The sequence below is a fragment of the Pyrgilauda ruficollis genome, unplaced genomic scaffold, assembly GCF_017590135.1.
Source record: "Pyrgilauda ruficollis isolate IOZ18807 unplaced genomic scaffold, ASM1759013v1 scaffold9, whole genome shotgun sequence".
NCBI classification, from domain to species: Eukaryota; Metazoa; Chordata; class Aves; order Passeriformes; family Passeridae; genus Pyrgilauda; species Pyrgilauda ruficollis.
Genome location: NW_024531043.1, coordinates 12,877,528 through 12,900,823, shown reverse-complemented (window position 1 = coordinate 12,900,823; position 23,296 = coordinate 12,877,528). Strand labels below are relative to the sequence as shown.

The following is a 23,296-nucleotide window of genomic DNA, read 5'->3' as shown; positions in this document are numbered from 1 at the left end:
TAAGCTAGGAAAAGATGGAATGCAATTTTGTTACAGAATTGCTCATGTTACAGTAGTTCACAAAGAAATGCCTGTACAGCTGGTTGCTTTTTCCTCATTGTCCTTTGTCATGAAATTTCTTAACTACTTAAGAAAGCAAATATATGTAATGAGTCATTTTTATGGCATATGTTATTTACAAAGGCCCATTACTGAATGATTGTCTTTACTTTTACAAGCATCTCTTGCTCCACTACCAACACTGCTCCAAAGTAAGTCATGCCTGAATGTTTGGTATGTAACTACATGATGTCAATGAACTTAACATTTTCACTGAAAACACACAACCAGCAGTGTCTTACCCACTTTGTTCTGGCCAAAAGCAAGACTTTAAGATCTGCTGCTGGAGACAGTTCCATGCATTCACAACCTGTACCTCAACATGTGTGATGGTGGAGCTGCAGCACGTCTCAGGGCTGTAATCTGGCAGTGGCTGATGGATGTTTTCCCATTTCAACCACCACGTTAACCATGCTTTGTCCCACGGAAATCAGTGGTCACTCTCCACGTGTGCCTGGATAATTCCTGCGTGCCCTCACCCCCGAGTCACCAGGCACATCCTGGGTGCTGAGCTGGGCTCAAACACGTATAAAAACACAGATAAAAAACATGCAAAAAACCCACATATAAAACCAGCCTTTTACAGCACACATTTATCACCTTTTCCTGCTGAAAGGCCTTGCTGTGAGACAATCTTTAACTATAGCATTAAATAACCCCCCCTCAAAAAAAAAAAAAAAAAAAAAAAAAAAACAAAAAAAACCAAAAAAAAAAAAAAAAAAAAAAAAAACAAAAACTAAAAAAATATGATTTGGGGTCTGGAACATCTCTTTTGAGAGAATGTGGAAGCCTGTTTATTCTCGAGAAGGCTGAGAAGGGATCTCCTTAATGCATATAACTATCTCAGAGGTGGGTGCCAAGACCTTGGTGCCCGGCTCTTTTCAGTGGTGCCCAGCCACAGGATGAGGAACGATGCCATGAACCGAAGCACAAATTCCACCTCTCCGTGGAGAACTCTTTTCACCAAGGACGGCAGCGCAGGGCCCAGGGCGGCGGTGGGCCCTGCCTCCGTGCAGACATCCCACACCCGGGCACCTTCCCGTGCCACCTGCGCCGGTGACCCTGCCGGGGCAGGGGGCTGGCCCGGACCAACCGGAGCTCCCTTCCCCTGGGACCGAGCCGCTCCGGGGATTCTGTGCGAACCCACTTCCCTGCGGCAGCCGGGTCAGAGCGGGGAGAGGCGCCGCACACCCGCGGTGCCCAGCTCCGGCGGCCACTGCCGGCCGCCCTGAGGGACGCCCTGAGGAACCTCCCGTCCGCTCTGACGGACGCCCTGAGGAACCTCCCCGCCGCCCTGAAGGACCTCCCCAGCTCCCGCTGTGACGGACACCCTGAGGAACCTCCCCGGTGCCCGCCCCGCCGGACACCCTGAGGGCCGGCCCCGCCAAAGCGCCCTCACAGCCAGGCCACTTCCGCCCCGCCAAAGCGCCCCACCCGGCCATATGACGGCTCGACGGGCGGAGTGACAGCTCCGCCGACCAATGGTACCGCGCCGCTGCCGGAGGCGGGGCAGGGCGCTGGCGGAGTGACAGCACCCTCGACCAATGGCGCCGCGCCGCTGCCCGTGGGGCGGGGCCGGCGGCGGCGGTGGGCGCCGGGCCCTGCGGGCGGGCCGGGAGCGCGGCGGGGCCGGGGACGCGGGGCCATGGACGAGGCCGAGCCGAGCGAGCGCAGCCCTCTGCTGAGCAGCGGCGAGCGCGGGCGGGCGGCGAGCAGCGCCTTCCAGGGCCGGCGGCTGGCCTGCGCCGCCGTGCTGCTGGCCGAGCTGCTGGAGCGAGTGGCCTTCTACGGCATCACCTCCAACCTGGTGCTGTTCCTCAACGGGCCGCCCTATGGCTGGGAGGGCGCGCAGGCCAGCCAGGCGCTGCTGCTCTTCATGGGCATCACCTACCTGGTGTCGCCGTTCGGGGGCTGGCTGGCTGACGCGCTGCTGGGCAAGTTCGGCACCATCCTGCTCAGCATGGCGCTCTACCTGCTGGGCATGCTGGCCTTCCCCGTCATCGCCGCGCCGCACACCCGCCAGGGCCTCTGCGGGGACATCCCGCTGTTCCCCGTGGAGAACTGCTCCTCGCCGGCCGCCAACGCCACCCTGGCGCCCTGCTCGCAGGTGGGAGCCACCCGCTACTGCGCCACCGCCACCTTCGTGGGACTGGTCCTCGTGGGGCTGGGCGTCGGCTCGGTCAAGGCCAACATCACCCCGTTCGGGGCAGACCAGGTCAAGTATGGTGAGGCACGGGGTGGCAGAGGGGCTTGCCGTGCTGGGCTGGGCACTGCCAGCCCACTGACCGCTCTGTAGGTGCTCGGCCTTGGAGGGAAGCGCCTCGTCCAGCTCTGTTCCCTGTGCTGGTTGTTAAGCTGGGCCCTGTTTGGAGTAATTTTGGTGCCTGTGGGGTGTCAGGTCCCTTATGACCCTTGGTTTCCTGGTTACTCTGCCTGGGGTCACCCCCACCCTCTGTGGGGTCTGAGTTGGCTCAGCCATCAGCATCTTGAGGACTTGGCTTGAATATTTAATGGCCATTAAGTGGACTGTTAATTGTCCTCACTGGTGAGTTTGTGACCTCAGAGCTCATCGGATGAAGTACAAGATACACATTTTAGCTGTGACAAGGATGACGTGGGCAGTGTCAGAGTCCTTTACCATCCTGTGACAAAGGAAGGCTGCAGAAGAAGCAGTTTTCATGCTGTAGGTGTTTGTGCACTGCATTGCCCTTGAGGGGCATTTCTGTGCAGGCTCGTGCTGCATCACATGATGGGGGAAGCTGCTCTGGCCGTGGCAAACATCACCTGGGCTGCTCCGTAAGGACACAGCCTGTCAGATAACCTTATGGGGACCCGCCACAGTGATGCCATCCATTGGGTCACCACTGCAGGACCCAGGGGTGCACAGAAAACGTCTGAGAGGCAACCTGCACTTCAGCAGCAACTGGAATGCTGTTACATGTAGTTGTTTTACAGTCCTGTGCTGAGGCAGTGTGCTGGCTGTGGATGTTGAAATGTAATTTCTGCTTTGCAGATGGAGAATTTCAGTATGCTCAGGAGCAGCTTTTTTAACTAAACTGAAAGTCCAGTGGCATGTGTGTTTGCTGGCTCCAAGTTCTGGCTAGAGCAGGTATCAGAAATGCCATGAATTCTTTGAAAGAGGGAGAATCCACCACAGAATCACTGCCAAGCATACCTCTGTTCTCTCTTGTGCAGTTTGCATTTGTCATTCTTTGGCATTTTGTGTATTCTGAATTCTGGGTGAAAGGCAGTATATAAATGTAAAACATTATTATAGCCCAGGATTGTGTGTCCCCAGTGCATTAGCTCTGCTTAAGCCAGCCTGAGCCCATCAAGTGAAATAGCTTTAATGTGACTTTATCTTGTAAGGTGTTTTTCAAAACTGACTGCTCATCCCCAGAACGCTTTATGGAAGTTAAACATGGGAGATAAATAATGGCAGGAACAGAGCAAAAGGAGAGCCATTGCCAATGGAAGTGTAGCTGTTGTAGCTGGATTTTGTAAAGGCTTTTCCCCCAGGATTTCAAGGAAAGCAGGTTTTGGCTGGGTTTGCAGATAATTCACAGTGATTTATGTAGGGTGAAGCAAAAGAAATACTCCTTTCTGGCCCATAATAATCAGTGGAGCTCTGCCGAGGCCTGAATTTTTCCCCTTCTCTCTTTTTCTGGCTTATCTCTTGTTAAATATATTACAGCATGCCACTTACCTTGGAGTGCAGCTTGGGGCCCTCTTGGGTGCCTTTTCCCTGCACAGGAATGTAGAAAACTGTTGGGGAGATGAGTGTATATCTGTATAGCTGTGTATATCTATCTGTATCTATCCACCTATCTCTGCACCTGAGGATAGTCTATCCCAGAGCCACGTTCTTGGGAGGCCAGAGCACATTGCAAACGTGTTTTGGCTGGATGTGTGCTGGTAGGATTTGTCCTCTTTCCCCAAAGGAAAGGATGAATTGTGTCTCATGTACTTTAGTTGGCACCTTTCAGAACGTTAATTGCATTTCATTGCAGATCTCTTAAAAATTCCCGTGTGAATTTTTCAGCTTCAATGTGTGTATGGAATTGAGGTGGAGAGCTCTTGTATAATGAGAGATCTTTATTTAGCAGAACCACTTTGTGGAAGATCAGAAACTGAATTGCAATACTTTTCTCTGAAGTTGGAAGCTGTGGTTCCTAACTCTGTTGAGTGCCTGCTTTTACAAGTGCTGTTAGAGTTAGGATGGAGTAACTCCCACCAGTGAGTTTAGCAAAAGGAGTTCTGCAAAGCTGGGACAGAGCAGCTTTTCTCAAGTGTGTTTATAAACGTTTCTCTAGAAGTTGCAGCCTGCTCCAGGGTGCTGTGTGAATCTGAGGGATGGTTCTAATGGTGTTTCTAAGCATGTGATCCCATAACCTGGCACTTCCAGTTCCCCTTTCCAGTGAGTGTTTGCTGCCACTTCCCGTTCCCCGGAGCAGCCTGTGACTTTCTGCAGTTAGGAAACAACAGGACTGCTGCTCATTATTGTGAAAGCTGGTTCAGCTTCAGCGCCGAGGCCAGAATAGTAGCAGACTCCTAATCTGGTCTCAGCCATAATGGTTCTAATTTTAGCTGGCTCTGTTTCAGGGTGACAGCGATGAGGGAGGCCAGGTTTCACCCACGCTGTGCTGCCCTCTGAACTGCCCAACAGCCAACGAGTCCACCAGGCCATAACTGCCACAGATCTTCCAGCTCTGCTAAAATCGGTGCTTTACAGTTGCTGTTGGAAATTGCTGCAGTAAAGATGGCTTTAGAGTGATTTCCAGCCTTTATTTATTTGTAGAGCATAGATTTTCCAGCCTCTGGATAAGGATGGGGAGCCACGTATAAAGATTTGAAGAGCCTTGACTGCAACTAGTTTTGTTGTTGCTGCTGTCAAACTTCTTATGAGCCTGTGGACCTCGAAGGCTCTGCAAAGAACAAGTTTGAAACAAGTTGTGGCATTCACAAGGCCAGTAATAACAGATGGGAGAGGAACAGACTTTATCTGTGGGCTTGCTGAATTTCAGTATAAAACTTTGAAATTATGTAGCAGCTGACTAATACTGTGCAGCTCAGCTACCCAGCTCTCTCAGAGGGTCTCAGAGAATAAGTGGTTGTCTGCAGTGGTGGGTTAGAGGGTGAGGACTCTGTAAATCTGACAGCACAGAACTCTTGTCACTGTACCTTCTTCGGTAGGCTGAGGACGAGGACAGGCTCCTCTGTTCCATCCCTGCTGTGTTGTGTGGTTGCTCTCAGAGCTCACTGGGATGAGTTTGGGGGTGTTACATTTTTCACTTGTGACTATCAGTTGACTGTAGGAACAAGTGAAAACTACCACTGGCAGGAACTTTTGAGTGGTCATGTTCCTTTCATGCAGGGTTTTGACAAGACATCTTCATAGTTCTTTGTCTTTGAGACGATATTCCACCAGGGATTCAGTGGGACCTTTATTCAGTTATTAATGTTTGCCAGTTAAATGCCGTAGTGGCATTTCAGATGTGGCTGTGATGTGATTTTTAGTGCAAATATATGCTTTGATAAAGAAGGAGGAGATGGATTCCTTGCATTGTAAGTCTGTGGTGTGTCTGTCCTTTGAGCACTGCCTTCCTTTTGGTCACTGCTACAAAAAGGACCCTGGAGACGGTGAGGGAAGTTTCCAGGAAGGGCCACAGACATGGTCAGTAGTTTCCAGGTGAGGAATGACAAATCAGTCTAAATTTCCTACCTCTGAAAAGGCAGAGAAAAGGAAGATGTGACAGTGGTTTGTGCCAGCAGTGGAGCAGGAATGGGATGGAGCTCAACTCTGGAGCAGGAATGGGATGGAGCTCAACTCTGGAGCAGGAATGGGATGGAGCTGGGCTGTCACTGGAGCAGGAATGGGATGGAGCTGGGCTGTCTCTGGAGCAGGAATGGGATGGAGCTGGGCTGTCTCTGGAGCAGGAATGGGATGGAAGTGGGATGGATGGAGCTCAGCTGTCGGTGCTGTTTCCTGGAACAGGGTGAAAGGAGCGAGGCTCAGACAGGGCGGGTTCAAAGCAGGTGAGTGGAGCACTCCTTCCCACTGTGCCATTACCTGTGGAGCTCTCTGGCACAGGATGTTGTGGGTTCTGAAAGCTGACCTGGGTTCAGAGGCAGGTTACACGAGCTCATGGAGAGGAGAGCTGCTGCATTGATTAAGCAGAGAGAAGCCATCCTTGGTTCCGGAAGTTTCTCAGGAGCTAATGGTGGGAGGCTGGGATAATGCTTGACAGAAGGCTCATGGTGTGCTTCCCTGTTCTTACCTGCATCAAAGCGTGCTTTCTTCTGCCAGCTTTCCTTTGTAGAGATGTCAGCAAGGTCATGTGCAAGAGGGAGGATGAGAAGTCATCTGCCTTGCAGAAATAAGAGAACTGAGACTTTGTGATGAAGAAACGGAAACTCCATCAAACAGATTGCTAACACTTAGACAAGCTGGAGCACTGTGTTCTGTGTAATTGTTTGCTAATATCCTGCTGCTCATTGGGCTTTAGGAGGAATTCCTAGATTGATCCACTGCTGCAGATGATGAAAGTTAGGAATTGAGTACCAAGTTGAAGCTGGAGAGGGAGAATTTCTTGGGTTTAGTGTCCAGGATTGAGTTTGACATTCTAACAGAGGCACCTGAATGCCTGGCAGTGCTATTAACTGTGCACAGGAATTGATACTTTAACATTTCCTCTGTGGGACTTGGCTAAATGGTACAGATGGGTTTGTGCACCACTGGGAAACCCAAAGCTGTTAATCAGAACTGGCAGTGTTAAAAACTCACTTATAAGGCACAGCTTGCTTTTCATACTGCAAACTAAATATGGGTCTGTTGAAGATGTGGCAAATGAGGAGGGGAAATTTGCAGTTACAAATGAAAAATAACTGACTCAGCCATGGCACTGACTTGCTAGCCACTGTTAATGGCCTTTCAGTCATCAGCCACTGACAAACACAGTGTTATGGATTCTTCTACAGACTACTTGATCTTTTTAATGTATTTCAAATTTAAATTTGCGTCATTTCTCTTACATCACCTCTTATGAGTGATGCTGGGTTCCTTGAACTGAATTACAAAATGTGGGGTAACTTACAATAGACAATAATAAAGAGGGATGGTGAAAACTGTACAGGATAGTTCTGTAAACCAGGGATGGCTTTACTTTCACTGGAGAGACAGTGAGAGCTTCAAGCAGAAAAAAATAACACTATGAACATCACTGACTTACAGGGATAAATATTTACTGGGGCTTTGTGATCCTCAGGCAACCCAAATTTAATTAATTTTTTTAAAGGTCCAAAGGACAAGTGCTCAATTTCTGTTCTGATGAGAGGCATTAATACTGTTAAAAATTAAATTTATTGTTTAATTACCAAGTATTCATTTGAGGCTTAGAAAATGGAATAGTGTTAACTGTTATGTAAATGCAGTTAGAAGAAGCAATTGTGGCAATATTTGAATTTTTAGGCAGCTTAACTTTTTGTTACTGAAAAATAGTTACTTAAACTCCTGTGGACTGGGATGTTAATCTGAGGGAGCTTTTTGTAGAGAAATGACCCAGGGAGAGTCAGTGCAGTAGCAATAAGAGTGGCCTCTCTGGGGAAGCTGTGTCTCTCAGTAGTGTGCCTTTTTTATCCCTGTGCTGAGCTTCTAGAAGGTTACTCACCTTCTAGAATAATGGTGCAGCTCTCACTGAGCTGTCATTTCATCAAATACATGTGAAGCCCAAAACACTTAAATCATTCCCGTGTGACTCTAAATGAAACCTGAGCTCTTCCGTGCATTCAACTTGTTTGAATTCTAATTCAAAGATTCTAATTCTGTTTAACCTTATTTTCTTCAGAAACTGAAGGGCTTGCTTTTAATCTTCTCCAGGTCAAAGACCGGGGTCCAGAAGCCACAAGAAGGTTTTTTAATTGGTTTTATTGGAGCATTAATTTGGGAGCTATCCTCTCTCTGGGAGGCATTGCCTACATCCAGCAGAACGTGAGCTTTGTGATCGGGTACAGCATCCCAACAGTCTGCATTGGCATTTCCTTCATGGTTTTCTTGTGTGGGCAGAGCTTCTTCATCACCAAACCTCCCGATGGCAGTGCCTTCACGGACATGTTCAGAATTCTCACATACTCCTGTTGCTCCAAGAAGAGCCACGGGGAGCACGCAGCAAACAGGTTTGTGACAGCTCTTCTGTGTGGCCTCCTTCAGTCAGCTAGGACTGAGCTCCTTAGCTCACACTGGCAGCTTTGCTCTGAGAGCTGGAGTCCTGGAGCTGCTTTCTGGGAGCTGAGGGATGGAAGAGGCACAGTGAGAGCACTGGGTGTCCTGCAGCCAGACCATGGTGTCAGCTGAGCTCTGCGTCCTGCCAGCTCAGCGTTCCTGAGGGTGTACCACAGCCTCACTGGGCTGCTCTCAGCATTAGTTAACTTTCTTCTCTGGCAGATATGTTTGTGGATGCCTTCTGATTTGAAAAGCACTGTCATCTGCATTTAATGCTCTAAGTGGCTTGGTGGGAGGCCAAAATTCTTCCACTCTTAAGAGCTGCCCAGGAATACTGGTGGTTGAGTTGAATCACTGGTAAGAGGTGTCAGGTGCCTCTGCAGTGGGCTTGCATGTGTTCAGATTGCCAAACAGTTCAGTGACTTAACCAGCAATATCACAAAATGCAGGCTACTCCAGGTTCTGCCAGTTATTCAGGGCTGGGCTGTGTGGGGAGGATGGGAAATAAGGAAACTCCATGGCAGAAGATTTCCTCTCGTGTTTCCACCCGCTGGGGATCCATTCTAGCCTAGCTGTGTTGCTGTAACTTACATGAATTACTCATTTTGGAAATGCATTAGCTTTTTATAAGGAAGATTGCCAGTTATGTGTAACTAAACATCTCAAATCCTTTTCCAAAGTGAAGGCCAGGGAGTGCTGCACCCGCCTCGCAAGCAAAGCCTCTTTGAGATGGCCAAGCTGTCTCGGGGGGGCCCCTTCAGAGAAGATAAGGTGGAGGATGTGAAAGCTCTTGTCAAGATTATCCCTGTCTTTCTGGCTTTAATACCTTACTGGACAGTGTATTTTCAAGTGAGTAGTTCCAAATGGTTACAGTAATATTTTACATAATTTCTAATTTAACATTTTCGGGGTGTTCTCTTATAAATAGGAAACTTACCTTGAAGTTGAGAGGTGAAAAATGACTACTAAGGAATGCTCTCAATAATATTTTGACCTAATAATAGAAAAAAAAAAAAAAAATCATTGCAATTGTAGTTAAGACTCACAGTTGTACAAATTCACATCTCTTAAATGCTGTGCTGTGTTTCATCTTTCAGCTGTTTCATATAGGTCAGGCTTACTGGTCTAGACCTCGTTTTAATTTTCAGGTTCTGCCTTATGGAGATGATTCAGAATATCAGATACATTTTGGGCAAAAGAAACAATGCAGAAATTGTTTTCAAAGACACACAAATGATTCTTTGTGTTTTTAGTAAAAATAGCTACAAGGTTAAAAATTCTCGTAATGTTCTGACCGTAATTGTTTTCAGTTTGCTGTGTTAGCATTTCACCTCTGGTGTAATCTTTGTTAATGGTTACAAAATGAAAAATACCTTGCTCTCGGCACTCCTTGTCCAAGTAATCTCAACTCCTCTTTCCTAATGCTAGATGCAGACAACGTATGTGCTGCAGAGTCTCCATCTGAAAATCCCCGAGATCTCCAACGACACCAACTCCATCCACACGGTGAGCAGAGCAAAACAAGAGCCAGGGGCCCTTCTTTAGTGGGAATGCAGGTTAGGTCAGCGTGGTACAGAAATTCCAGGCAGTTCAGGCAGTGCCTTTGGGGATCAGGGGCCTCAGCCTCTGGGGATTTAGGAGCACGATGCACATCCCAGATTTTGTCACACCAGGGGTCTGGAGCTCACACCAGCCTGCCCTGATGCATCCAGGTAACTCTCACTGCTTTCATCCAGTTTCTTTGTCCTTCAGTGGCCAAAGTCTGACCTTTGGAGAAAGCTGATGGATCTCCACGCCCTGAGTTTCCAGAGCAGGACAGAAGCATTCCTGCAATCCCAGTGGGAATGCATCCCCATCCTTCAGTGATACATTAGCACGTGGAATTGGAGACACATTTGTTACTTTAGACTGCCTAATCAATAATCACTTTACCTTCAGCATATTGAAAGAAGCTGTTCAATCAATACTTCTCAAGAAAGGCTGGCACCATGTGATTGCAGAAATGGTACAGAGAAGTAAAACACAGGGTTTACAGGATTTACATGTGTTACACCACCCTCTCTAGTCATTTGACATGTGTAACTTGATTTTAATTGAACTTTGCATTTACATTAGTAAGACTGTTTCTGCTCTTCTGTGGTATATTTCTGATAGTTCTAAGCTTAACAGGAGACAGACAGAGGTTGGCTATTAAATATTTTTCATGACTGAATTATTCAATTCTGTCAGATGAGAAACTGGGCTTACAGTGTATGAGCAGCCAAATTCAATGAAAACCTGAACAGCTGAGTATTTTCTTCAGCTTTTAAACACTCTTATTTGAATTTTCATAGTGTCTGTCAGTGCATTGCTGTTTATTTTGGATCAAAGTGTTCAATCAAAACTTTATTTGTATAATAATAGTTAAAATTAGTATAATAATAGTAAAAATTACCTCCTGAGTATGAAATTGCCCACTGGAGTCATCTCCCCTTTCAGTTCCCAGCAGCCTGGCTGACCATGTTTGATGCAGTGCTTATCCTGATCCTAATACCCCTAAAAGACAAACTGGTGGACCCCATTTTGAAGAGGAATGGCTTGCTGCCATCCTCACTGAAGAGGATTGCAGTTGGAATGTTCTTTGTGATGTGCTCTGCCTTTGCTGCAGGTAAGAAAACGACTTGGACATCTCCTGACACGGTGAATTGTTCAGCTCACTGCAACAGCATTTTCTAAAGAGCTGTGTGAATATTTAATTCAGCATTATTCAGATGTTTTTTAGTGGGATAGTTGGGATGTGCCTTCATGGGTGCATTTCCCTCAGTAAAGGGGATTGCATCCAACAATTTACTAAACTGTTTTGAACGCTTGCAATAAAATAGGACCATTTTTTCCTGCCTGAAGTAGACTTTGCATATACCCTTTAAAAATGTTTCTTCATACATTCTGACTCACAAGTATAAAAAAGCTGAAATTTTACCCAAAATCCTTTCCCCTGCTCTGAAATAAAAAAGTTAGGTTAAAGCTGAACAAGAGTTTCCTCCCACTTTGGGTTTTCTCCCCCCTATCTTCCTGTTCCCTAATGTTTGGGAATTAGTGTAGTGTAAAATAACTCAGCTGTGGCATGAAAGGGAAAAGATGGCAGCTCTGCTGGCCCCATAAATCAGCTGCTTTGGAGATGATCTCAAGTTGTTAAGTGCTGCTGATGTGGAACTGAACATCTCTGAGCAATGCTTCACAGAATCTATAGCCCTCACCAGCATCAATGTAATGAACATCCTGATAAAGCATTACAGCATTAAATAAATTCATTGCAGCACTTGGGATCCCCTGTATTGTAGGGAGAGGGACACTTTGTATGGTTATTAAGATTTCTTTCAATGAGAGAGGTAATTATTAGGCCAAGGTCACTTTGTGGGCAAGGAAAGTTCTCAAGCAAAGTGACATAAAGTTAAATAGAAGTGTTTCTCTTATTCCATGTTTCTCAGGACACTGCTGCTGCAGAGAGGATGATGTAAAACACTTAAATGTCAGCTCTTTAAATAGAACCTGTGGGCTCACATATGAGGGAATTCAAAACCAGCAATATCTGTCTTTATTCTAGTGGGGAAGAGCACATCATGTGATGGCTGAGTTGGGGAATGGGTTCCTACAGCAGAATTCCTTAAAGTTTCTGATGCTTTTTTCAGTTCACCTACAAATGTAACAAATTCTTTTGTTGGTTTGATTCTCCCCAAGTCTGCCCCAGTAGAAACTGAAAAGGTGAATTCTTTGGGTGATTATTTGCAATCTGTTTGGAAAGTTTGACCTTTAGGAGTAAATTGACATCTCTTCATCATAACAGGAATTTAAGAGCTTCAGTTGTGACAAATTTGGGGTTTAGGAAACTGTTTATTTCTAGCAAGGTGTTGGTTTCTAGGTTTCATTCAATTTTTATTTTCTCATTAAGTGATATTTATAGCTGCCATGTTTTAGCATCCTTAAAATACACTATCACTTCCAACCACTGCCTTTGAGAGGAACACTGAATGAAATCTTAAACACATGAAAATGTCAAGAATTTGCAATCATTGCAAGAACTTAATGATTTGTTTGTGCCATATTTCCATTTTGACTTGCTTATCTAACAGCCATTAGTTGTGGACACTACTCAGGCTGCCTATTAGATTGGTTAGATTATTTAAAATATTTTATAAACTGTGTTAAAGTACAACTGATTAGATTTAATGAACATCTGCTGTGCTTCATGCATCTTGTGGTGAATTCTGAGCAGCAATGTTCACGGTTATTCAGCTGGAAAATCTACTTCATTTATAGAGTTTAAACCATTACAGCAAGAAGTTCAGATTATTTTAACTACTAAGAGTGTAAAATTAAATATGAAACTTGTCTATCAAAGTCTTAAGGGAAGAATCAATAGATTCCAGATTCTGAAGTACTTCAAAGATGAATTTATGGCAAAGTTTGGTATATTGTAATTGTGCTCCTAGGTGGCTCAATGCTTATTTTGTAAGAGTATAAACACATTAAGATCACTTGATGTTTTGAGGTGCAACAATTCTGTGTTGAGTGCAAATAAATTAAATTGTGTCTGAGCTCTTAGATGACTCTACTGCTTTGTTTACACTTTAATTAGGTTCCACTCTAAAGTGTTTGGCAGCTATATTAAAATTAAAACATCAAGAAGTCCAGTTTTATTTTAATTACAGCAGCCCTTCATAGTTCAGAGGGCACTGAGGTAGGTGAAGAGCTAAAGAAAGATACATAAAAACAAGATGGGTCACCTAAAAAGAACTGAGGAATATAGAGAAAATGTGGTGGCTGGCCTGACATGAAGAAGGAAAAAATTCAGACCAATCTTTACCTAAAATCTCAGATGTTAGTGAGACATTTGGCACTGTCACTTAGCACAGAGGTGCTGATCTGGCTGCTCCCCTCAGTGTTTTATGTCAGACTTGGGAAGGCACAGGAGAGCAGGAACCATGCTGTACAGCAGGAATTGTGAACATCAGGAACTGGGATTGTTCTGGGAACCTTGCTGTACAGCAGGAATTGTGATTGTTCCTGTGAACCATGCTGTACAGCAGGAATTGTGAACATCAGGAACTGGGATTGTTCTGGGCACCTTGCTGTACAGCAGGAGCTGGGATTGTTCTGGGAACCATGCTGTACAGCAGGAACTGTGATTGTTTTGTACAGCAGGAGCTGTGATTGTTGTTGTGTACAGCAGGAGCTGTGATTGTTTGTACAGCAGGAGCTGTGATTGTTTGTACAGCAGGAGCTGGGATTGTTGTTGTGTACAGCAGGAGCTGTGATTGTTTGTACAGCAGGAGCTGTGATTGTTGTTGTGTACAGCAGGAGCTGTGGTTGTTGTTGTGTGCAGCAGGAGCTGTGGTTGTTGTTGTGTACAGCAGGAGCTGTGGTTGTTGTTGTGTACAGCAGGAGCTGGGATCGCTCTGGGAAGCGCTGCCAGAGGCAGAGGGGCTCAGGGCTCTCAGAACGTGGCCATGGCACTGTTGGCACTGTGGGTGCTGCAGGAGAGGGGGGCTGGCAGGCAGGAGGCAGAGGAGTCCCTGCACACCCTGGGGTGGCACGAGGCAGCCTGGCTCACCCTGCTCAGGGCTCTGGGGACACGTTCTGGGTCCCAGGTGAGGGCAGGTCGGGCTCAGGACAGAAAGAGCCCCGAGCTGACAGCACTGAGGGAGCCTGGGAGTGTCACCACGCTGCTCAGCCCTGCTCCTCTGAACTGTGATGAATAAATTCACCTTATTTCCAAGGATAAGAGACAAGAGTGCCTTTACAGAGGTGTCTTTTGGGTGCAGCAGAGAGTTTTATTAACTGTTAGCTATTCTGTGTATTTTATGGAACTGTGAGTCGTTTAATCTGAACAACTTCAACAAAACCCCACAGCATTATTTGATATTCACTTTCTACCCTAAACTGTTGTGCTGAGCAAGCTAAAAATGCTTATATTTTACACTATCCTGTCTCTTTTTCATCCCATATGAAGTTCTTTCTATGCAATGTATTGCTTGTAAATCAAGCTCTAATGAGCTCTTGGATCTTTTTGGATGAAAAGTGTCATATAAATGTCATAATTGTATTCATAGAGGGTTTTCATAGCTCTGCAGGACTGGTGGAGCCATTTCCATAAGCAAAAGGGTTTCTAATTTATGAATACTATGGTGGCAGTTGAAATGGTTCAACAGTGCAAAGTAGTAGTTTGTGAAAATGAAATTGTCTTTAAAAAACCCCAGCACAGTGTCCATGAGAGCTCTGAGCTGATCCATCCAGAAATGGGCTAAGTGTTTGTATAATTATTGCTACTGAATGAGAATATAATCACTAATTCTATGGCAGAACAACTATGTCTTGAAATAACAACAGCAGAAATAGTCTGAAATGCTTTATGTCAGGAAACAAATACATATTCCTATTGTATCCTTTCTAATTGCAGTGCAGGGCTGAATCCTAATTTAATTCTTAATGTGGAGAAACAGTGTTTGCATCTTAGGTCAATCTTTTTTCCCTCCCCTTTCACACAGGAATTCTGGAAAGCAACAGACTGAAAATTGTGAAGGTTAAAACAATTAACCAGACAATTGGGAATGTTACCTACCATGCTGCAGATTTGCCAATCTGGTGGCAGATTCCTCAATATGTGCTGATTGGATTCAGTGAAATCTTTGCAAGTATAGCAGGTAAGAGTGTGTGCTTAAATCTGCTTTTGTATCTATCATAAACCACGGAATCTTAGAAAATAAATACTTCTCAAGTCATTACAGGTAAGCTCTGATGTTCCCAATACATTTTTATGCAATAGTGCTCAGTTGAAGTGGCAGAGCTCACCATTGTCTTGCACATTTGAAGCCTGGCTATGTAAGACTGTGCTTTCAAAACTGAATTTCAAGCAGTGACACCTAAAATATTTGTGTGGCATCTAGTTAGTGCTGGATATTTGCAAGCCCTAATGGAAAACAATCTACTCTTTCAATAATGTATTTTAATGCAGTTTTGTGTCCTCTGAATATTCCTCTTGTGTTGGAAATACAATTTGTACTTTGTGATTTTTTTTTTGGTCACAGTTTAGAAAGTCAGTTAGTAAGTGGAAACACCTGTCTGAGGGCAAAGGGAAGAAATAAACCACATTTAGAAAGACTTACCAGTTTAAATTCGTGTTACTTGAGCTTTTCCATCTGCAAAATAAGAAAAGTTTTCGTGAATATTAATAACGAAGCAGCTATTTTTATATAATTTTATCTACTTTATTTCTAGATCAGTTTTTCTGTAGCTGTTCCAGTAGTTCAACGTGACTCTAAGCAAACTGAAACTCTGCTCACATTTTGTGTGTCTTGAACAAATGAGGAGATGCCCAGTGCCCTGCAGGGCCTGTGAGATGCTGTGTGCTCACTGATTCCTGAGCTGCCAGTGGAGGAGGAGAGGAGTAGAAAGTCAGCTGTTGTGGTGTGTTTCCTGTAAGTGCAGGCTCACACAGGAGAGCTCAGGGTGCTGCCTGTGGCTTCCCTGCCCTGTTTGCTGGGCTGGCACAGCTGAAATCTCCTGGGACTCTCTCAGCACAGGTTTGCTCACGTGCTGTGGAGCAGGGCTTGGTTCCCAGCACAGAACAGCTCTGAGAGTCCAGGAGCCTCTTTGGCACTGCTGCAGTGGGACTGCAGCTCCTGTGCAATCCATGCAAACCCCCAGTGCCTCATGTAAAACTCACTGTAAACCTCTTTGGCATGGCTGCAGTGGGACTGCAGCTCCTGTGCAATCCATGCAATGCCTCCAGTCCCTCGTGTAAAACTCACTGTAAACCTCTTTGGCACTGCTTGTAAAACTCATTTTAAACCTCTTTGGCACTGCTGCAGTGGGACTGCAGTTCCTGTGCAATCCATGCAATGCCTGCAGTGCCTCATGTAAAACTCATTTTAAACCTCACTGCATTTCTGCTTGACTACAGTCCCTTATTAAGGTGTTGAATTCTCTTTGCAAACACTGCGCTGTGAGGCTCATGCTCTCCAACTGGCTGCACCCACAGCTCCTTTCCTTCGACTGCTGGTGGCAGAGCTCCTGTTTCACTTCCCCTGGGGGAGGCTACTTTCATTCCTGGGCAATCACAGTGCCTGAAGTGAGAGCTCTGCTTCTGGGAGCTCTTGCTGGCCGTGGCCCCAGCTGTCACACGGGCCATTTGTTCCCCTCTGAGTGGAACAGAGAACTTCTGCTCCACCAGGTGTCTGCTTACTCGTGGGCTGCTGTCATCACACTTGTTAGGAAATAAAATAAGGTGCTTGCATTGCTTGGCAAGGAGAATACAAGTGGGGTTTGTTGATTTTTCCTGTCTACTCATTTGCTGTCCATTTCATTATGTGTGTATGGTACCTGTCAGAGATGCCCACACGCAAAAATCTGAAGATAAAATCTTGCCTGATTTAGTTAGTTACTAAAACTAAGGCTGTATTTAGGATTTTTACCCAAAGAGTAAAATTAATTACTTGTGGTCATTTTAGTGGTGGTGCCACTGAAATCCTATCTCAGATAAACAGATGACTTATCAGAAACACAAGTGTTCATGGAAAATTAAACCAATTTCTTCTGTCTTACACAACCTTGTTTCTCTATCAGGTACTATTAATAGTTCATAGGGGTTTGCAAGGGAAAAATAGCAAACCTGTCTGCAGGCTGTGGAAAGGTCTTGAAGCACTTTCTGCTGAGCTCCAAGCTGAGAGGACTTCAGTGGAGTTCTCAGCCTTTAAGGCTTGCACAATTCTTAGGGGAATATTCTGTTCTGCACTGCTGGTCTGTGCCAACAACATTATAACTTTGAAAACTCTTGGTCAGTGTTTGAAAAAAATGTACCAGAAATTCTATGCAGAGCTTAATTGCTTTGGGTAGTGCACTTTCATTGGATTTTTTTGTACAAAGGCTCTCTCCTGCCTTCTGATTGTTATCTGAACACAATTCTTAATATTTTTAAGAAGGCCTGTCAAGACTCAGAGTGTACTTTACCAGTTCAGTATTAAACTTGATAAAGGAATCTACTGTGTTATGAAATCCAGGCTTAAAATAATCAAAGTTATTACTGGTTACAAAACCATAATGATGGGGAATTGTTTGTTGTGAGCAAAAAGGGACTAAATAGCACAAGAGCTGAAACATACCTCTGTTTTTGTGTTTACTGTAAAACTAAGCATATTCTTATTAAGCCACGTTAGTTACACTTGAGGTACCTTTAAAAAGATGACACACATTGCATTAATCTTTTGTATTATTCTGTCAGTCTCCTAAAGCACCCTTGTTTAGCTGGGAATTGTAATCTCACATGACAACAGCAGCAAGGCTTTAATTTCAGAAGGGCTTGTTTGCAGGAGCATGAAATCATTATCAATGGCTGCCAGCAGCCAAAGGAGCTCTGAAGGCAAAGAGAAGATTTTATATTCTTTATGCCAGATTAAATATTAGTGTTGCTGCAAAAGCCATTCAAATCTAGAAATGTACCTTACTTTGTTGCAGAAAGTTCAGGGTTACGCTGGTTTTGGTTTTTGTTCTGAGTCTTAAAGTTTTTTCCAGCTGGAACAGTCAGATCCAGTGTATCTGTGAAATGAAGAAAAGAAAGAGCCCAGATCCTTTCACGTGTTACACCTGGGCTTAACTTGCACAAAACACTCAGTGGCCTGGTGCCCAGGCTGTGGCTGAGGCTCAGGAGCCCTTGGCAGCTCTGATCACTTAACCAGAAGTCACAAACAAGCTGCTGTGTGCTCAGGGTACTCTGCTTGGTTTTTCTTAAAGTGCAGTTGGACAGGTGAGCACTCCTTGGGAAATCAGAATGGTTGAACTGGTGGCAGAGCCTAGGAAACAAAGGCAGTGTTAACTCTGGCCACAAGCAGCACTGTGCCCCTGCCCGCTGGCAGCTGTGTCTGTGTGTCCCTTTCTCTGGCTGTGCTCGAGTCAGGGAAGCCCCAGAGCTGAGCAGGGTGAGCAGTTTCAGTTCCCTGCTGGCCCTTTCTGCCCTGTTTGCAGAGCAGGGGAAGGAGCAGCAGGCTGGTGAGCGGGCACAGCTCAGGGGCAGGAGCTGCTGGGGGCTGAGAGCAGCCAGCTCTGCTTCTCTCCAGGAACACAGCCCCAGCCTGGCCCTCCTGCCTTCAAGTGTTCATCCTTTGCTTGAGGAGAAATGCCACTGGGTTTCTGTAAAAGCTGCCTGGAGCAGGCAGACAGCAGTGCTGCTGGAAATAAAGCATGCCTTCGTTATGCCAGACACAAGAGTTATGCAATTTCAGGTCTGTAATGCCTCTCCTTGCAAAGAAAAATGTTAGATGAGGTAGCATTAATTCCCAGTATGAGCAGACTGTTTTGAAACAAGCATTTCACCTGTCAGAAAAAGCTCTGCAAGGAATGTATTTGATTGTCTGCTGTGAATAATCCCATTTGATTTTTGACAGGAATATTATTCTAAAAAGGAGAGTTAATCATGGGCATTAATCTTTTGTGGCAGAGCTAACCCAGTGTGTGCTCTTGGTACACAAATTCAGTAGCACAGATTTGCAGATGGATGGCCACTGGTACCTTTTTCTTGGGTTTATTGGTTGAAATTTGAGCAAAGACAGCTGAAAGTTCAAGCCCTCTATCTACCAATCTTAAAAAGAATTGCTTGCTAGCAAGCAATGAACTCAGACAATTCTAGATCAAAAGTAAATGAAATTAAAATAATTACTGCCTTTCCAGTTCCAGTTAATTCCTCTGTCTGCACATTCAGAGACAGGGACACTGAGGCTGTAAGAAATAAATGTTCATGGCTCATGCAAGAGTGACTTTTCCTTGTCCTGCCTGCACTGCCCAGCAGCCAGGGAACAGGCAAGGTGGGAAACGTGGAACTGCAGGTTTGAGCTAGTTAAATTCATTTCTTAGGGGATAATTTTAGACAGAAAAATGAATATGTTGGTTCAGATTTGTTGATTTTACACATGGAACATAAATAAGATCAAAGTCTGTGTCTCAGCATTGGGTTGATACATTGATGAGCTTTGAGAGGATTCATAAAGCAATTAAAAGGAGCTGGGAACTGCCAGGGATTCACCACACACCTCTGGCTTCTAGAACACTTCTAGAACAATCTACTCTCATTTCTTACATACTCTAATAGCTTTTTTCATCTCTTAATACAGGCCTAGAATTTGCATATTCAGCTGCTCCCAAGTCCATGCAGAGTGCCATTATGGGGCTGTTCTTTTTCTTTTCGGGCATTGGCTCCTTTGTTGGCTCTGGATTATTGGCACTGGTGTCTATTAAAGAAATTGGCTGGATGAGTAATCACACAGATTTTGGTAAGTGTGTTTATCAGTGGGCTCCTGCTCTGGAAAGTAGAAGTTTCAGTTAAGCATCAAGGACATGGCACTGTTGAGTTTTAAAGCAGTTTTAACACGGTTATTATTTTCAAAATATTAATTTGTCTACTGCTCTGTTATAGTTTCATTTTGCATCTAAGCATGAAATAATGTGACTGTGCAAAATAATTCACTTTCCTCCTGAAAGCATGAGGAACACCTCTGTAGAGCCTCAGTTACTTCCTCAGCTGTTACTGCATTTCATCTCTAGAAATTACAAATATTTTCATTTCAGTAAAAAATATTTAAATTACGTGCAGCAGAAGAATATATTTGGTATAAAGTACTGAAATTGCTTTCTGTGGTTATGGGAAGTAAAATGTACCCATTTCTCTCCAAGTGATTATTCAGCTTCCTCATTTCAAGTGACTTCATTGAAATTACCATGAGTTAATTCTGCACTTCTGTCTGCTAGCTATTTATACTCCTAAAGTTCTACAAATCACCTGCTTTGAGTTGCCAGTGGAGGTTAAAAATAATTACTGGCACCAGTAGGTGGCACCTTGGGAATTTCAGCAAACCCTCCCATCCTCAGTGGGCTAATCAGCTCAACAAGGAGGAGTGTGAACAGTTCTTAAAATGTCTGCTAGACCTGCCATGTGTACATGGCTTAAAATTGCAGCCTAAACTTTCAGTTTGGTCCAAGAGAATTTGCCATTTCAACTGGATTTGCATCTACCAAAAAGCACTGGTGTCTGATTCCTGCATGTGCCACAAGTTGGCACCTGTGGCTTCTAAGCTGTTCTTTAAAAGCTGCAGAAGATAAGATTGTTCTTTAAAAGCTGCAGCAGCCTGAACCTTATGGAAGTGTCCTCCCCAAAGGAATATTTTCATCCCATTGAGACTTCTTTTCCCCAGTCAATTTCAAAATTGGAAAAGGAACCTTTTCTGCAATACAGAGATCATGCAGCTGGTACTGGCTCAGTAGGGAAGAATTCCCCACAAATAATGATGGTGCTTCTTCAGCCCCTTGCCCTTGTTCTCTGAAGCAGCTGACAGAACACACTGCCAAATCTCCTTTCTGTGAAATATTTGGGCTGTGCTAAATCTACCCAGAGGTGGCCAGCACTGGAAGGGGTTGGCTTTCCTGAGCCACTGGCATCACTCTGCTCAGCTCAGTGGCACTGGCACTGTCACACCAGCTGTTTGTGCCTTTCCCCAGCAGGGACACACCTGGCTCAGGTGATCTGCAGCTGCAGCACTCACAGCAGCCCCTGCTGTAACCCTCTGGAACTTTATAACTCCATTTTCATTGCTGTAGCAAGATGAAAAGTTAGCAGAGCCACAGCTGAGCTTTACCTGGGTTTTCCAGGGGAGGAATTGCAAGGAGTCAGTCAAGGAATGACTGGGGGCTGCTTCATGACATGCTGTATCACCACTGTAATCTCACATGCCCTAATTCCTATTTCTGCCATCTCATGACATCATTGGGGGTGACTGACAGCCTCCAAAAGCTCCTGAGGAAGTTCCCTCCCTGCCAGCACTTCAGGGGTGCTTGCTGCCATTGAATTGACTTGTTTCTGCCACCAAAACTAAGATTTCATGGGTTTAATATCCCATCTCATAAAGGATAATTACTGCTCTTTAAACACATCTGCTCTTGAAATGGAGATTCACATCTATATTGTATTTTAAATGTCAAGGAAAGGCTCAGTTTAATTTTATTGCATTTTATGATAAGTTCATTTAATTGAATCTTAAGTTTCAGTAATTAAAGCAATTTAATCTGAACGTTTATAGGCCTGCTGCAGGAACAGCTGGTTAGGGTCCATGTACACGTCACTGTTTTAGTCTCTGCAACACATCTGATAATTGTAATGGTCCAGTTGGCTGTGGTGTGCTGGAAATGAGCCACAATATATTGTTCTTGGAAATCCAGCAGGAGCTGGGCGTGCTTCCTAACAGAGGAGTGATGTTTTAGCAATGAGCTTTCTACATTTAACACTGCTCAGTGTCCAGAGCAGTAATTGAGGGAGCATCAAAGGTGAACTGGACCACAAAGAAGTCACCTATGTGTTCATGAACTCTAAACTTTGTTGCCAAAAAAGGCTGAGAAACAATTGCAATGATGGCTTTTTTATATCTGTGGAGTTGCCAACTTCTTCCTTTACAGCATTCATTTTTGGGGGTTTTTTTTATTTTCTTTTGACTTGGTCTAAGGCATTGGAGAACAAAAGAAAACATTGCTTATCCTGTGCACATCTTCCTCAGCAGTGCCAGCCTTTGCTGTGGATAATTAAAATGAACTTTGCTGTGGGATGGAGACGTGGTTTGGTTTGGTTCTGCAGAAAAGTCTCCACCACTGACCCTTGACCAGATTCACGTTTTCCTTTGTACCACCTCAGTTAATGCTTTTTTCCCTCCCCAATTCTTCCTAGGCAATATTAACGGCTGCCAATTGAACTATTACTTCTTCCTGCTGGCTGCTATCCAAGGAGCCACCCTGCTGCTCTTCCTCATCGTCTCCGTCAAGTACGAGCACCACAAGGGCAAGGCGGGCGAGGCGGCTGCCAACGGGAGGCTGTGAGCCTGGCACAGCTGCCAGCAGCACCAGGGAAGGGCAGTGCCCAGCTCTCCTGCCTGCCCAGGGACCCTGCAGCCCTGCCCGTGCCAGTGGGTAAGTGCCTTAGGGCAGGGCTGTGTCTTGCACTAGCCTGGCAGAGGTGAATGCCCTGCGGGCATCCGAGCTGCTCCTGCTCCAGGGGAGGTGTTTCCTGAGCTCCTGAGGCTGGCACACCCCGGGCAGGGCAGGGACTCACAGGGGCTGTTCTCACCCCCACTGGACACTGTGGATCACAGACACACTCTGCAGGCCAAGCCTGCCCCGAGGACACCAGGAGAGAAACCACTGACAGGAGCCTCAAGCAGCACGTGGGGTTCAGTGCTGGGAGTCATTCTGGGGTGACAAATCACATTACAAATCAGCACAGCTTCAGTTTTATAACTGACCTGTTACTGACAGTGTATCAAGGATTTCAGTCCACACTGAATCCTGAGTGCCAGGAGCTGTCAGACAGCTGCTGCAGGCTGCTGCACCATTCACACTCCTTGGGCTTGAAGCTGTTTGACTGCAGCAATGTTTTTATTTCTGAGCCTGCATTAGATGTGTTAGGACAACAGCCACCTTTGCACAAGGCCCTGTTCAGTCTAACACTGTTCCTCCCCTAAGGACTATTCCAAACATTTGCAGGAAGCAAAGCAAGCTGGAATTGTGAGCAGATCAATGCACAGTAACCATTCAGCAGCCTTTAGCCAGGTCCTTCCTTCTTGTCTTACTTTTAGTTAACGTGCTCCAGGGTTTGGATCTTTCAGCAACACATTCCTCCAGCAGAGCAAATGGCTTTATGTTCAGCCTCTTGAATTTTAATGATCCTAACAACTGTACTACTTCAGAGTGTGTGCAGACTGGTATGGAAGGTGCAAGGAATTATGCAGAAAGAAAATAAAGCCTTTTTATTAATGTGTTGAATTTTTATAGTTTCCTTTGTCTGCAGTTCTGTTGTTTAAAATGTCCTTATTTTGTACATGGACATCTTTTTAATGAGTTTACAAAATAAAATGAACCTCCATGCTGTGACTTTCGACCTTTTGTTTCTAGGTGAATAAAATTAAACTGTAACTA

General features: G+C 45.1%; 1 protein-coding gene across 1 annotated transcript; it reads left to right on the top strand.

Moving 5' to 3' along the window:
* Positions 1–1,693: 1,693 nt before the first annotated feature.
* SLC15A4 (solute carrier family 15 member 4) lies at positions 1,694–23,296 on the top strand. The gene is made up of 8 exons (XM_041488836.1): positions 1,694–2,314; positions 7,976–8,271; positions 8,998–9,166; positions 9,746–9,823; positions 10,796–10,964; positions 14,842–14,997; positions 19,456–19,614; positions 22,053–23,296. The coding sequence occupies exons 1-8, from the start codon at positions 1,745–1,747 to the stop codon at positions 22,199–22,201; spliced, it is 1,746 nt and encodes a 581-aa protein (XP_041344770.1). The 5' UTR covers positions 1,694–1,744; the 3' UTR covers positions 22,202–23,296.